The sequence below is a fragment of the Hippocampus guttulatus genome, chromosome 1 (genome assembly GCF_054856545.1).
Source record: "Hippocampus guttulatus isolate MCC_2025c chromosome 1, RoL_Hgut_1.0, whole genome shotgun sequence".
Taxonomy (NCBI): domain Eukaryota; kingdom Metazoa; phylum Chordata; class Actinopteri; order Syngnathiformes; family Syngnathidae; genus Hippocampus; species Hippocampus guttulatus.
In genome coordinates, this window is record NC_141261.1 from 10,751,090 (window position 1) to 10,765,088 (window position 13,999).

The window sequence follows — 13,999 nt, forward strand, 5'->3', positions numbered from 1 at the left end:
AGACAACCCAAGTAAATCCAAAATGCAGTTCCTAAATGTTGATTTTGGAAATAACAAATGTAAATCAGTGGGCTCACTGTAAAAAAGCAAGGCCCCTCCAGCCTATGAAATCATAAGTTAACTGATTTGCTTGCATTTGGAAAGCCGAGTTCGACTTCGCCAACCCACAGCCAGGCCCGACGACCGCCAGATTTTTAAAATCACACATTTGGTCCATACTTAAAATGACATTTTTGTCATACATCTGCTTAAGAAGTGCATTGTCTTTGTGGCCCCTCGAGTACCACTGATGAAAAATTGTCGCTCCACCCACTCCCCCTGTATTTCTGATGCCCATCTCTGGCATACGACCTTTGTGTGTCATATTGATGGAGACAAAAACAATGCTTTTCAAAGTACTGTTTAGTTGATGTTGCAATCAAGGGCGGCAAAAAATGAAGGCACAAAAAAATTACAAAATGCTGAGATTTAATGATGATGGATAAAACTGAGAAATACGCCTTGATAAGAATCCGAGTAGTTGAGGCTCACATGCAGCTCCACAATCATTTATGTCCAAACGTTCTTCATACTGAATGCAAACAACACTTTAAAAGTCTTGTACGATACCCTAAAAATATTTTTCAAATAAAGTTATACAACTACAATAGTCATGATTGTACACAGCAACAGTCATAATAGTCTTACTAGAGTGATATTATGAGCTCAAATTTGTAATATGAACATCATAATTTTTACAAGAACGAGTGTATAAGTTAAAGTATGAAGTCGAAATATGAGAAGAATCAGATATGTAAAAAAGCCATTGATTTAGGATGGGTTTTTTTTTTAAATGCTCTTTTCGGGGTCCTAATACTACCTGACATGGCCACTCGATACTCATCACACACAATGACAATGCACATCTTGAACATTCATGCTTTTGTCTAACACACACACACACACACACACACACACACACACACACACACACACGTGCATGTATATAGACAGATATATAAACCGTGAAAAATGCGGCACAAACAAACAATAGCACACTTCTAATGGAACTTTGTTTTCCCCACACATTAAAACAACTCATATTCTTATTCTAGTACCTAAGAGAGCATACACATTAAATACACAAAGGCGTATAAAGGAATACTGTTAAAAAAGCATATAGCGACAACCAAAGTGCATTTGTAATTTTAAACGCAACCGTCATTTTTTTTTCCTCCTTGAAAAACTTCTTAAAATATATGTTTTAAAATGATGGAGGCTACGCTTTGGTTTTCACACCGGTACTCGCCAAAGCCAATATTTTATCTTCAGAACCTGGAAAAAGAAGGATGGAAAAAATCAGCAAGTGCAACTGCATTTCATTTAGAAGCATTATCAGTGTTCGTTTACTTACCTGTTGCCACTTTTTCAAACTGGCTCAAAGTAGCTGTGGCATTTTCTGCCAGGAAAGTTTCGTCCTCTATTGTGAGCTGTCAACAAATGAAGAATAGTTACAATGATGAGGCCAGGTTGACTCTGTTACTAGGTACGACGCATTGAATGTGATTCTCGCAAAGATGAACAACATTTTATTTTTGTATTTTGTCCATTTGTAAAAAAATAAAAATCAATTTAGGATTACTTTGTAAAATATGTATCTATATATATATATTTAACCTGATATTATTATTCTAGGGCGGCCCAGTAGTCGAGTGGTTAGCACGTTGACTTCACAGTGCAGAGGTTCAATTCCAGCTCTAGCATTCCTGTGTGGAGTTTGCATGTTCTCCCCGTGCTTGCGTGGGTTTTCTCCGGGTCCTCCGGTTTCCTCCCACATTCCAAATACATGCATGGCAGGCTGATTGAACACTCCAAATTGTCCCCAGATGTGGGTGTGAGCACGAATGGTTGTTCGTTTCTGTGTGCCCTGCAATTGGCTGGCAACCGGTTCAGAGTGTCCCCCCCACTGCCTGAAGACAGCTGGCATAAGCTCCGGCACCCCCCGAGACCCTTGTGAGGATAAAGCGGTTTGGAAAATGAATCTCAACTCAACTCAACTGTATTTATAGAGGACTTTCAAACCAGCCAGAGACTGTTACACCCGCGCTGCAAGGAGAGATACCGACGCTCGTTCCAACTGCTGTCAGGCTGCTGAATAAAAATAGCAACAATAATATTAATAATAATTAAATGATGTGGAAAACAACTGTAAATAGCACTGCGATTTATCCATTTTGTATTTATATTGCACTTAATTGAACGGTGTGTTTGTTTTTTCTTCTTACTTCTTTCTGCCTACATTCTTGCTGCTGGAGGCTGTAAATTTCCCCAGTGTGGGACAAATAAAGGATATCTTATCTTAAACAGCCATCGCTGCATACAAAGTGCTGTACATGGAGCAATTTAACATATACAATAAACAGTAAAACAAATCGGTAAGAAAGAGAGGGACCAGCAACAGAAAAGGCTCGATCCCCTCTGAGCCTCAGTTTAGTTCTTGGTACTTCTAATAATGTCTGGTCCGCAGACATGAGGCGCCGGGCAGGTGTGTAGGGGCGGATGAGCTCAGAGAGGTAGGTGGCGCGAGATGAATGAATTAATATTATTCTATTACTTTTTTAATCCTGTAATATAACTTTTAAATACCTCCTTCATTGGTATGCCAAACAAATACTTTATTCAAAAACGACTCTTTTTCTCTTAATATGCATTTTTTCAAAATTCACATTTTTTGGAAAAAACAAAACACTTTCATCTCTGAAAGTTACTTTTCCATCCATCCATTTTCCAAACCGCTTTATCCTCACAAGGGTCGCGGGGGGTGCTGGAGCCTATCCCAGCTGTCTTCGGGCAGGAGGCGGGGGACACCCTGAACCGGTTGCTAGCCAATCGCAGGGCACACAGTGACGAACAAACTTTCACGCTCACACTCACACCTAGGGACAATCTGGAGTGTTCAATCAGCGAGCCATGCATGAATAACATGTTCAGATCTTTTTTTGTTTTTAATCTTTTTTTTAATTTATTTTTTTAATACGGCCGGATTCTAGCAGGGTATTTTTCTTTCCGGGGCACCACCACTGCTCATTTTATTCACCTTCTCTCCTAGCTTCCTTAGTGCTGTGAGCACCTCCATCTTCTGCTGCGTGTACTCATCCCGAGACAGCTTCCCCACCATGATGTCACGGTCCATCTGTGCACAATAATGTCACAGGACCTCAGAGGGGAAAACGCGCAAGGCAACAGCAAAAAAACAAAACAAAACAAACATAAAATAAAAAATACAGTTCCGACCTCTCCCAATCTGGTTCTGAGCTGTCCCGGCTGCTTCTTAGCGAAAAGTCGGATCACCTCCGGAGTTTTGAATGCTTGACTGATGGCAGCTTGGATGGCCTGAACAAAACACACAGGTAACGGACGGATCAATACTCCAGAATCAGAATCACCTTTATTGGCCAAGTACGTAGAACGCACAAGGAATTTGTCTCTGGTAGTACAGGCTACCCTAGTATCATCAATAACAAGTAACTGTGATAAACAAAAGGACATGACAAATAAGTATGGAAAGGCACTCCATAATGTAAGCGTACTGTTGTGCGGTCGTACCACTCCAGTTGATCATAATGAGCCATTGATCACAAGAAGGCACGGGTTTGTTTTTTTTTTGCAACCAGAATGTGCATACACCGCACAGAGCAGACTACATGGGCTATTACACATTTCTTTGGGAGATGAGCAAAAACACACTTTTGGTTTTCGATTTTGACAGTGCTTGAGGTGAATACAAGGACCACCAACAAAACATATCTCAAAAACGCAGATGAATAAAATGCTATACATTAAAACAAACACCAAGATTCCACCAGTTGCTGCCAAAGTACCGGTAATACTTTTTTCCCCTTTGGGCTGAGCACAAAAATGTCTTTTTATTTATTTTAATGTTTTTATTTTCCAGTAGTCTGGATGCCCGGTGGCACCATGTTGCCTCTCATGGATCAGTTTTGGTGAGAACTGTGATGCATGTACGCCGCTTTAGTGAGGGCCATTTTGCTCGATTAGTGGTTCGCCTCGTTGAAGTCACAAGACACAAGTTTCTGAGTGTGTCCGCTGCGCATACCAGCTGCATGCCGCTGAGTTCATCCACAAGAGTCATGTCTCCTGTCATGATCTTCTTCAAGGAGTCATTGAATTCACTGAGCTGCTCCAAAGTCTCCTTCTTTGTCTCCTCGTATTCTTCTTCGTCAAGCTCTTCCCTGGAATAAATACATTGAGAAAGCAGGACTGTTTTATCTTCTAGCATCCATCCATTTTCTATGGTCTATAGGGCATGTATTGATTGGGGTTCTAGATGATAAGCCAGGTACACCCTGGAATGGTCGCAGGCAAGTCACCATTCGTACCCACAACAGTTTTCAATGAACCTATCGTGCATGTCTTGGGGATGTGGAAGGAAGCTGGAGTACAAGCAAACTCCATACAGGAAGGCCAGAACAGATTGCGAACACCAAACCTCACAAGTATGAGACGGACGTGCTACTGTGCAGCTGCTTCAGTACCGACGCAGAAAATCAAAGGTTTCGTGTTGTACTCTTATCTCCGTTCAGCACCTGCATTCCTCTAGATCCTGCAGCTGCTGCATCAGTCTGTCAAGTTGCTCCTCCATATTCTGTCTCAGTTTGCTTGTTTCTGACTTGCCACGAGAAGCCATTCTCAACGCTTTCCAGACCCCGAATCTGTTGTAACACAGGGTAGGGATGTGTTTATTACATGCCAAGTGAACCTGCAACAGGGACTATACTGTAGTTTGGATGAAGTACGCATTATAGAGCGCGACACACTGTTTCGACAAATCAAACGCAGGGATTTAACCAGTGTGTCTCTGTTGTGTGTTAGCTGAACAAACTGATAGCATGCTAAAAATGGGACAACGGCTCACAGGTGGAGGGACCAGTTCGTAAACACGTTGGATCCGTAGCGCGATTAACGTATAAAATTATTCATATCTACTTCTTTAACGTGGCAACTGAAACCCGATTTCTACTTCTCGACGCGGTCCAAACTATTACCCGAAGTGTTTGTTCTTGTGCGTTTCGTCGGTGTTTGTTTGTGATCGTGAACGCGGCTCAAAAACGTGGGTGCGGTTTTCGCGACTTCTTCCTCGTCGACTGAGCCAATCAGCTTTCAGAAAGGAAGGCCTCTGCGTTACGTCATCCATAGACATTGTTTACACCGGACGTGCGCCTGGCTTCAATAACGTTGACTGGTAAAAACAGTACTTATAACTATTTTATTCAACATTCTTCTTATTCAAGTAATATTTACACTTTCTCCGTATTTGCTCTCGGTGTATTTTTTAATTTGCCTCTACCGTGAGATACAGAGGGATAGTCGTTCTTGGTTAGGGTAGGAATTAAGCTAACATGCTAACGTTGGCGGTGTTTCCCATCATTGCTAGCATGGCTAACCGAGCATACCACAACTGACTCGGCGAGACGTGGGATACGCTCATAACTGGGGGTGTTTACGAACAACTTTTCATACACACGTTCACACCTATCAACAATTTCGAGTCTCGAATTAACCTAAAAGCATTTCTTTGGAATACGAAAGGAAGGCAAACCTGGTGAGAGAACATGCAAACCCAACACAGGAACCCGAAAGCAAGACTCGAAAAACATTCAAAGCTCAAAACTGTAAAGCAGACGGACAAACTTGGCACCGCATTGCCAGTTACAATTTTATGATATTCTAAAAATAAAACCAATAAAAAAAACTCATTTCAAGTTTTGTTAATTTCAGCATAACACACTTCTGATTATTGTAGTATGAGATTGAAAAAAAAAACAGTCGTTCTATTAAGTTAAAAAAAATCAAAGCTTTTGTAAATAATGTTTTTAAAGGCATATTTTTTTCCCTCTCCCTACCCAGCGTTTTTTCCTTTCTGAATTCTGATTGTAATTTCCCCATTGCGGGACAAAGAAAGGTTATCTTATCTTATCTTATAATGCCACACCACTGAAGTTGTATTTGTGTGTGTTTAACTTGGTCCTTTACACTTTTAAAAACGTGTTTTTTAAGGGTTAATGTAATGAGGCTCATCTGGTTTTTCGAGCAAAGGGGATATTGTGAAAAGGGGATATTGTGAGAATTCGTAGTTTCCCTTTTTGACTGAAAATGTTTTTGGCACTAGATAAAAAATCATAATGTTTGGCTATTAAGAAGTTATGATATTACAAGATTTTAAAAAATATTTTGACAGGATCCATCTCATGCATGCATTTTCAAATTTACAGAATGTAATAATGTAAATTTAAACATCATTCTGTTTTGACTAACATTTTTGTTCAACAATTCCATTAATACTTATTTATTATGTCACTGACTTAAGTATTAATTTACAATTCAGGACATTTTTAAATAATAAAAAAACGTTTCCAAACTTTTGACTGCTACTGTATAACCTCTCAGAGGTATGAGACGTGTCTGTTATTCCAGACCTCCCAAAAAGTCATTCATTTAGACATTTCTGCTTGAATTTTCTGTTCAGGATTCAAACCCATAACCTTGTGCTGTGAGTCATTAGTGCTAACTACCCTCACAAACACCTCTGCCTCTTAAAGGCTAACCCCTCAGAATGAGGCATGGAGGACGAGAGGAGAACAAGAGTGGTCCTTCTGGCATGTGGGTCTTTTAACCCAATCACCAACATGCACCTGAGGATGTTTGAACTGGCGCGGGACTATTTGGAGGACACAGGTTGAGTAACATCTGGTCTGTTGGGGGTGGGTGGGTGTGCACCATGTGATTCTGACACAATGTACTCAAATTCCATTTGAGTCAGGTCAATACAAGGTGGTGAAAGGCATCGTGTCTGCGGTCGGGGATGGCTACAAGAAGAAGGGTCTGATTGAGGCTTTCCATCGTGTGAAAATGGCCCGACTGGCAACAGAGAATTCCGAGTGGATCACGGCGGATGCGTGGGAGAGCTCGCAGCCTGAGTGGGTGGAGACAGCCAAAGTGATTCGGTTAGTGGTTTAACAACTTTCCTTCAACTGTGTTGGCTCGAAGACAACCCTCACTGCTCTAAAGTTTGCTTTACATGATAGATCCTGTTACCAGGATTTCGAATGGATACAACAATCAATCATTGAAAAACAATAATTACTAACATCAAAAGAGTAAACACAATAAATGTTAAAACAAGGCCAAGTGTCATCCTGAGTTGAAAGCGAAAGAATAAAAACATGTTTTAAGATGAGTTTTAACGATGGACAGACAGGGGGTTTGACTCACGTTTAGCATGAGGCATTCCAAAGAGCGGGACCGGCAACGGATAAAGCTCAATCTCCTCAGAGCCTTTGCTTCGTCCTGGGCACCTCCAGTAGCATCTGGTCTGCTGACCTGAGGCACTGGGCAGGTACATAGGGGTGGAAGAGCTCGGAGAGATAAAGCCGGGCGAGACTAACCCTTTCAGGGACAGCGGTTACTACAGTGGACAGCTTATCAAGTTATCAGGTTACAGGGTGCATGAAAGGGTTAAAGACGACTAGAGGAATCTTAAATTGACCTAAAAAATGTACGGTGATACGTCAATGCTGAGTACGGACGGCATCATGATGACGGAGGGTAGCGCAACTCATTCATAAGTCAGTTTTGCAAAGTCTTAATACCTTTAACAACTTTCATCATTTATGTTCTGTATCTCCTCAGGCATCACTACTCAGAACTAACAGCAGCCAAGCAAGATGCTGATGATGTGGACACTGTCAAGTATGCGAAAAAGAGACGCATTGAGGAGAATCATGTTGAGAGTGCATCATATCACAACAAAAGAGGTAGGTTATTATACAGACTATTCGATTGTGCTCGTGTTATTGGGCCTATTTGATGCCAAATCAACAAAGAATGCTGAAGTGCGTGGCCAAATATGTGTGCAACCAGTGATCGATATGGCAAACTTGAGCGGCGGTCACCACACAAAACAAGTGCAGTGTGAAAGGCTCCTTATCCCACCTAACCTCAGGTGGAAGGTGGACTTAGCCTTAGGCTGGCCGCCAATCAATCGCAGGTGACACGCTCACATTGACAGCATCGCTCACTTGGAATTGAATGCTGTCTGCATGGAAGTCAGGCAGGAGACTCGCGTTAGGTACACTGTTGGTGACATCTATATTTTTTTTCAATCAAAGACAAAGTAATATAATAAAACACTACATCATTTGGACGTAAGTTCATCATCATAAAAATGGAAAGTACAAAGCAATTTATTGATTTTATTCGAGCCCTCCTTATCATTAATACACATCAGTCAAATTGTAGTGCACACTCTTCCACCTTCAAAAGCAAAGCTGCAGTATTTAATATTTGCCAAAAAAAACAAACAAACATCCATTTTCTACCTTGTGACTGATGGTAAGCAATGGGTGCTCACGTTTCGCTGTATTTTTAGATGAGGTGTTTCTTTTAATTTTCGAGGTGATGTGTGACAACATCACATGCTTGCGAGCGCCTGCCCTAAATTGCCACAAAAGCCTGAACCGCTAATTGACCCTTCAGTGTCCCTTCCAGTGTCTTCCCAACACTTCACTTTCTCCATTTTCTTATACACACACACACACACACACACACACACACACACACACACACACACACACATAGAGAGAGAGAGAGGGGTGCGCAGTGACTGTGTGTGTGCGCGTGCCTGTGTGTAACATTTATTTTTAATACCAAAGCAAAAAAAACAATACAAAAAAAAAAACATTCAACATAATCAAACCATCCACTCAAATTGCAGAAGCAACTCACCTGATGCTGCTTTGCGGTGCTGATGTCCTCGAGTCCTTCGGGGTCCCCAACTTGTGGAAGGAGGAGGACATTGCCGAGATCGTGGGCCGCTTCGGCCTAGTGTGCATCACGCGTGTTGGCGCCGACCCCCATAAGTTCATCAACCGGTCGGACACGCTGTGGAAGTATCGCAAGAACATCCACGTGGTGCCCGAGTGGGTGGCCAACGACATCTCTGCCACGCATGTGCGCCGAGCTCTGCGCCGCGGTCAAAGTGTTAGGTACCTGCTGCCGGACGACGTGCTTCGATACATACACGCCAACCATCTCTATAGTGCCGAGAGCGAGCAGAGCAACGCTGGTGTGGTTCTTGCACCCCTGCAAAAACATGCAGGTGACCCCTCTGGTTAAAAACCTTTGCAGTGAACGGACACTATTTATTGCAGCTTTGACGAGTGCCTATTCCATAACATCTTTTGATTTGGGCATCTTTCAAAATTAAATTTCCCATTGAGATCAATTTTATTTGGGATATGATTCAGACCAAAGTTCAAACTTTCATCCTCATTTTACCTTAAATCATTGTCCAGGCAATAATGAATTGTTCATGAACAAAAGGTAACGGAAATGACTGGTCATTACATCCCTGATGGACCTCACGCATTATTTTGATGGATTGGCCTGGCACTTATTTTCAGTCGAAATGGAATAAAACAGCCACCTATTTTTTTCAACTTGGAAAAAGTGTTTTATGTTATTGCAACACATCAAAACGACTCATTTCAGCCTTTTCTTAAATTCGATTGAACGTTGTTTGGCTGGGGGGCAACTTGTTCATGTTGTCATTAGCTCCTCTGCCCGACAGTCCTGAGGTTCAGGGTTTGAATCTCTACCCCGGCCAGTGTGGTGCTCGCATGTTCTCCCCGTGCTTTGTGGGTTTTTTTTTTTTGTTTTCAGGTGCTTAAGCTTCTTTCCAAATATGTGCGTGTTGAGGTCATTGAAGGCTCTAAACTGCTGGAGAGAGGAGGGAAAAAAAACATGAGGGTGTTTGTTTTTCAAATCTGCATGCTTCAGATCATGTCGGTGGCAGGCAATATTTATTTCTTTTGGGGGGGGGGCCTTTAAAGGTGGGTGTGTCTCTTCCACCTGTGTCATGGACAAGAAAACAAGTGCATTCCGTACATTTTGGGCCTTCAGCCAGCGAAAACATTTATCTTCTGCTGATAACAAGTAACGAGTGCTTATATCTAGTTGTAGTTACAGCCATTTTTCCCCCTCAGCATATATTATCAAAATATGTGGCGTATAATCTACATGTCCGTGAGTGCCTGCAAAATTTTGCCACAAAACCATTGATGGCTAATTGACCTACGTAATTGGACCAGTTGAACTTGCCTCCCATGAGCGTCTCCCTTTTTCACTGAGCTGCCGTAAGGACACACCCACTCTAATTCCGCCAGTTACCCAACTAAATTCTTTGTCTTTTGGGAGAAGTCTTTGAATAAGTAGCTTCAAACCTGCTCCTGTATTTTTTTTCGACTGCATTAAAAGGCTCACCAAGAATGCCTGCAAGTTTCTGTGGCACTTGGGACATGCTTAGCAATGACAACTTTGAAGGCTACATGATTGCATTAGGTAAGATATCTGGCTCAAATATCTTCTTGTGATTGACTACTGAGTTTTTCTTGTCTGGCACTGATGTTTGTTGCCTGAGCCTTTTGAAATTTGATTGTTTAGCCTGTACAATATTTGTACAGTATATGGGTAAATGTACTGGGACACCCGGCCAACCCACATGCAGAAAGGGAATCTATGTACTTTGCAAAGTTTTTGCGTGTGTCTATTTTCAAGTGCTTTCCAAAGGTGTTTAATGGAGTTCCTCCACACAAACTCATCCAAGTATGCCTTTGTGGACACTAATTGGGTCATGCCTGGGGGTGGGGGGGGGGACCCTTCCCAACCACCAAAATTATTTTTTAACTGAAGGGGAACTGAAACAATTTGGGCGGGGAATGTATCTCCATGCAACCTCGTATGAGTTTGTGGGAACTCAGAGTGTCAGTGACAAAGGTATCTCATTATTGCATTTCTGCTGGTACAGTGTCAAGCCAAACACGAGCCAAATTTCACTGTCAAGCTCCGTACATTATTTTATTGACCTGTGAAAAAACCCAAATTGAATGTCAAATGACCACTGACACCAAATTGATTGTTGATTGGAGGGAATTATTTATGAACACTTTCAAATACAAGCCAGTGCACAAAAACGTACAGCCTTCTGCTCGACAGAAATAGTACAGTACTTAAAATCCTGGAACGTATTCAGGGTTCATTAGAGGCACTTTATATGGTGGCATGTGTGTGCTGATTAATTAAATACGAGTTTCAACCTGACTGGTTATTTCCGAACACAGCCACATCCGACTTCGAAGCGGTTATCTCAGTTATTTTTATTCCGCCTCTTGAATTTTTTTGTTTTTTTCCCAATTGAGTTGGACAGGTTAAATGCCACATTTGTGGTGGAAAAGGTTTTTAAATGCTTCGTCTTGGTCTCATAGTCTATCACACAAAAATGGCATTTAAACATTGGTGTAAAGACTTTATTTCCACTGTAATAAGCTATTCTTGATAAACGCCCTTTGGATAATAGAAATAAACGAGGCCGCATATCATGAAATAATGACACAGACACAATGGCCTAGTTTTAGTAAGGCCTAAAAAGTGTATCCCAGTATGTTAGTCCACCGCATCTATTAACACATGTCCACTTTCCCCAGATATCAGCCCTTGCATTCGAAAGATCGCTCTGAAGCTGAAGATAAGAAAGTTGATAGAACAGCAGGGCGACCAGTATGTCATCAAAACATGCAGCATCTTCAGGAACTACACCGTGCCTTTCCGAGTGGGTCAGGAATTTGAGGAGTTCTCGGAGGGCTTAGACAACAGGCACATGAAGGTGAATACGAGTGGTCGAATGAACGATTTTGCCATGCATTTTGGTGAGCTGTCTCATTTATCTCTTGCGCCGCGCAGTCTGTGGTGAGGTGGGAGGGGAACAAGCTGGTGTGCGAACAGAAAGGTGAGAAGAAGAGCCGGGGGTGGTGTCATTGGATTGAAAAGGACAAGCTTCACTTGGTATGACTTTGGCGTCACACAAAGCAACTGTTACAATTCATGTTGTACTACAGTATATCGTTTTGCTTCATCTACAGTAGACAGTGATCATGTTTAGAAATGTGTACATTATTTACTGAGAAGAATTGTAAGGAATCTTGTCGTGTCAACAACATTGAAAAGTGACTTCAACACCCTTACTTGGAACTTGACCAAGTATAATGGTTTCTTCATCGCGCCGAGCCCCACACATTTACGCAATCTCTTTCTGTAGATACTTGTACTGTACTGTATATAATAGTTCACCAACTATGACCCAAAGCAACAATACCGGCTTTTATGAATAAAAGGTTGCATGATGTCATTTATGGGCCAGCAGGGCGGAACACATCTGCCTCACATTTCTGAGGTTCAAGGCCCAAATCTCATCCTGGGTCTTCCTCCATGGCATATTCCGGCTTCCATTCCAAAACCATGCATGTTAGGCTCATTTAAAGACTGTGGTTTGCTCATTGGGATGAATGGTTGTTTTGGTATTTATTTACACCCTGTTTCTCAACCATTGTCAGCCGGGGTAGACTCCAGTGCAACCACGTCCCGAATGAGGAGAAGCAATGTATGAAGTGACATAGATCGATTCTGCCACCTTAAACCAATTAATTTAAGATAAGACAAATAAAGGATATCTTATCTTATCTTAAATTAATTGGTTCTCCTTCTGTAGTTCTAGCCCATCCCCCCACTCCCACTCATTATTTGTTAAAAGACGAAAAAAAGCAAACGTCCTTGGATCGGTTCTTTAAAAACGCCAGGCAAAAAACACTTCTGAGAGAGAGCATGAACTAAAGAGGGCAAAAAAACCCGATGAGGACCCAGGTCAGTTAAATGACCATCATTTTTATTATTTACTCTATTCTTAGTTTTTTACATTATGCACAACTCCCATGTCTTGCGCAATAATCTAATTGTAACCTGTATTTCTTACATATTTTGATCCATTTCTATGCTGAAGGAAACATTTTTGTCTGAATTTCTTTTTTGGGGGGGGGGGGGGGGTGGCTTGGAACGAATTAGGGCATTTACATGGAAAACGCGTCTCTACTTACAAAATGTTCGAGTTAAGAAATTTCTTCCAGAACCAATAAATTTCGTCAGCAGAGGTACCACTGTATTACGAAATGTAATGTCATCTTCTTTTCATATATTCAGGAGCTTTATTGTGAAGGGGAAATCTGCAAGCAGGTGTTCAAGAAGGTCAATGACTGAAGAGGACGACAATTGTAAAAAATGGACATTACAAGAAAGAAATCATCTCTCCTGTGTGAGCTGTATGGGCATAAACTACGCCACTAGAGAGCAGTACAGCAACATAACAAATGTACGTATGGTAGTTACGGTGCATGACTGTTGTTTACCACTGCATCAAGTGTGTTCAGCTCATCAGGGACCAAAAGAAGAGCATTTTATATTTATTTATACATTTCTCCGTTTGATTGTATAACTGTGGTTAGCCTTTTAGATATATTACACGTGGGCATTCGTGTCACCTGAAATTAAGGAGATCGATGTAAAAAAACAAACCAACTTTATTGATCTCTGTTGGAAAACTTCATTTACTCTCAAACCAAAGATTGGACCAAGTATGGCCCACGGGCCATAACTGTCTCAATGTGTTAATCTGGGACAATGAAAATAGGGGTGTCAAACTGTTTTTTTGTTTTATTTTTGCAGGCTACACCACAGTTCTGGTTTCCTTCAAAGGGCCGTTATGACTGTGACCGAGCCTCATTACATATTCATCCATTTTCAACCCCACTTATCCTGTTCATCAAATTGATGAATAACTAGTTTTGAAATCAGAGGCCAGTAAAATCTGTTTGTTCAACGATTATTATATTTATTTTATGATCAGAACTGATTCCAAAAATGCTTGCAATATCTCAACGTTTTTAAAAATGAAGACCATTTGCAATGTTGGTATTTCTGCAAGAAATGTATTGTTATACAAATAAATAATACAATCAAAATATGAACATTAATTATATTATTTTTAAAGCGTAGTATTTGACTATTGTAATTTTTGTTACCTCATCTCCAAATGACTCACCTGTGCCATTTTATA

The 13,999-nt window shown here is 41.2% G+C and overlaps 3 protein-coding genes across 4 annotated transcripts; 2 read left to right on the top strand and 1 right to left on the bottom strand.

Moving 5' to 3' along the window:
- Positions 1 to 451: 451 nt before the first annotated feature.
- On the bottom strand, positions 452 to 5,131 carry lzic (leucine zipper and CTNNBIP1 domain containing). The gene is made up of 7 exons (XM_086109083.1): positions 5,046 to 5,131; positions 4,587 to 4,712; positions 4,097 to 4,232; positions 3,274 to 3,372; positions 3,077 to 3,172; positions 1,394 to 1,469; positions 452 to 1,314 (listed from the first exon to the last, which is right to left on the bottom strand). Exons 2-7 carry the CDS (start codon positions 4,685 to 4,687, stop codon positions 1,259 to 1,261), a joined length of 564 nt encoding a protein of 187 aa, XP_085965209.1. The 5' UTR covers positions 4,688 to 4,712; positions 5,046 to 5,131; the 3' UTR covers positions 452 to 1,258.
- A 41-nt stretch (positions 5,132 to 5,172) lies between these two features.
- nmnat1 (nicotinamide nucleotide adenylyltransferase 1) lies at positions 5,173 to 11,157 on the top strand. Of its 2 annotated transcripts, none has more exons than XM_086109065.1 (5): positions 5,173 to 5,242; positions 6,600 to 6,735; positions 6,821 to 7,004; positions 7,690 to 7,814; positions 8,774 to 11,157. In XM_086109065.1, the coding sequence occupies exons 2-5, from the start codon at positions 6,621 to 6,623 to the stop codon at positions 9,172 to 9,174; spliced, it is 825 nt and encodes a 274-aa protein (XP_085965191.1). In that variant the 5' UTR covers positions 5,173 to 5,242; positions 6,600 to 6,620; the 3' UTR covers positions 9,175 to 11,157. The 2 variants fall into 2 exon arrangements, with proteins under 2 accessions (XP_085965191.1, XP_085965200.1); XM_086109074.1 differs by having other exon boundaries at positions 5,195 to 5,242; positions 6,527 to 6,735.
- Positions 10,275 to 13,910, top strand: rbp7a (retinol binding protein 7a, cellular). Its single transcript, XM_086109097.1, has 4 exons — positions 10,275 to 10,398; positions 11,541 to 11,719; positions 11,797 to 11,898; positions 13,087 to 13,910. Exons 1-4 carry the CDS (start codon positions 10,326 to 10,328, stop codon positions 13,141 to 13,143), a joined length of 411 nt encoding a protein of 136 aa, XP_085965223.1. The 5' UTR covers positions 10,275 to 10,325; the 3' UTR covers positions 13,144 to 13,910.
- The last annotated feature ends 89 nt before the right edge of the window (positions 13,911 to 13,999 follow it).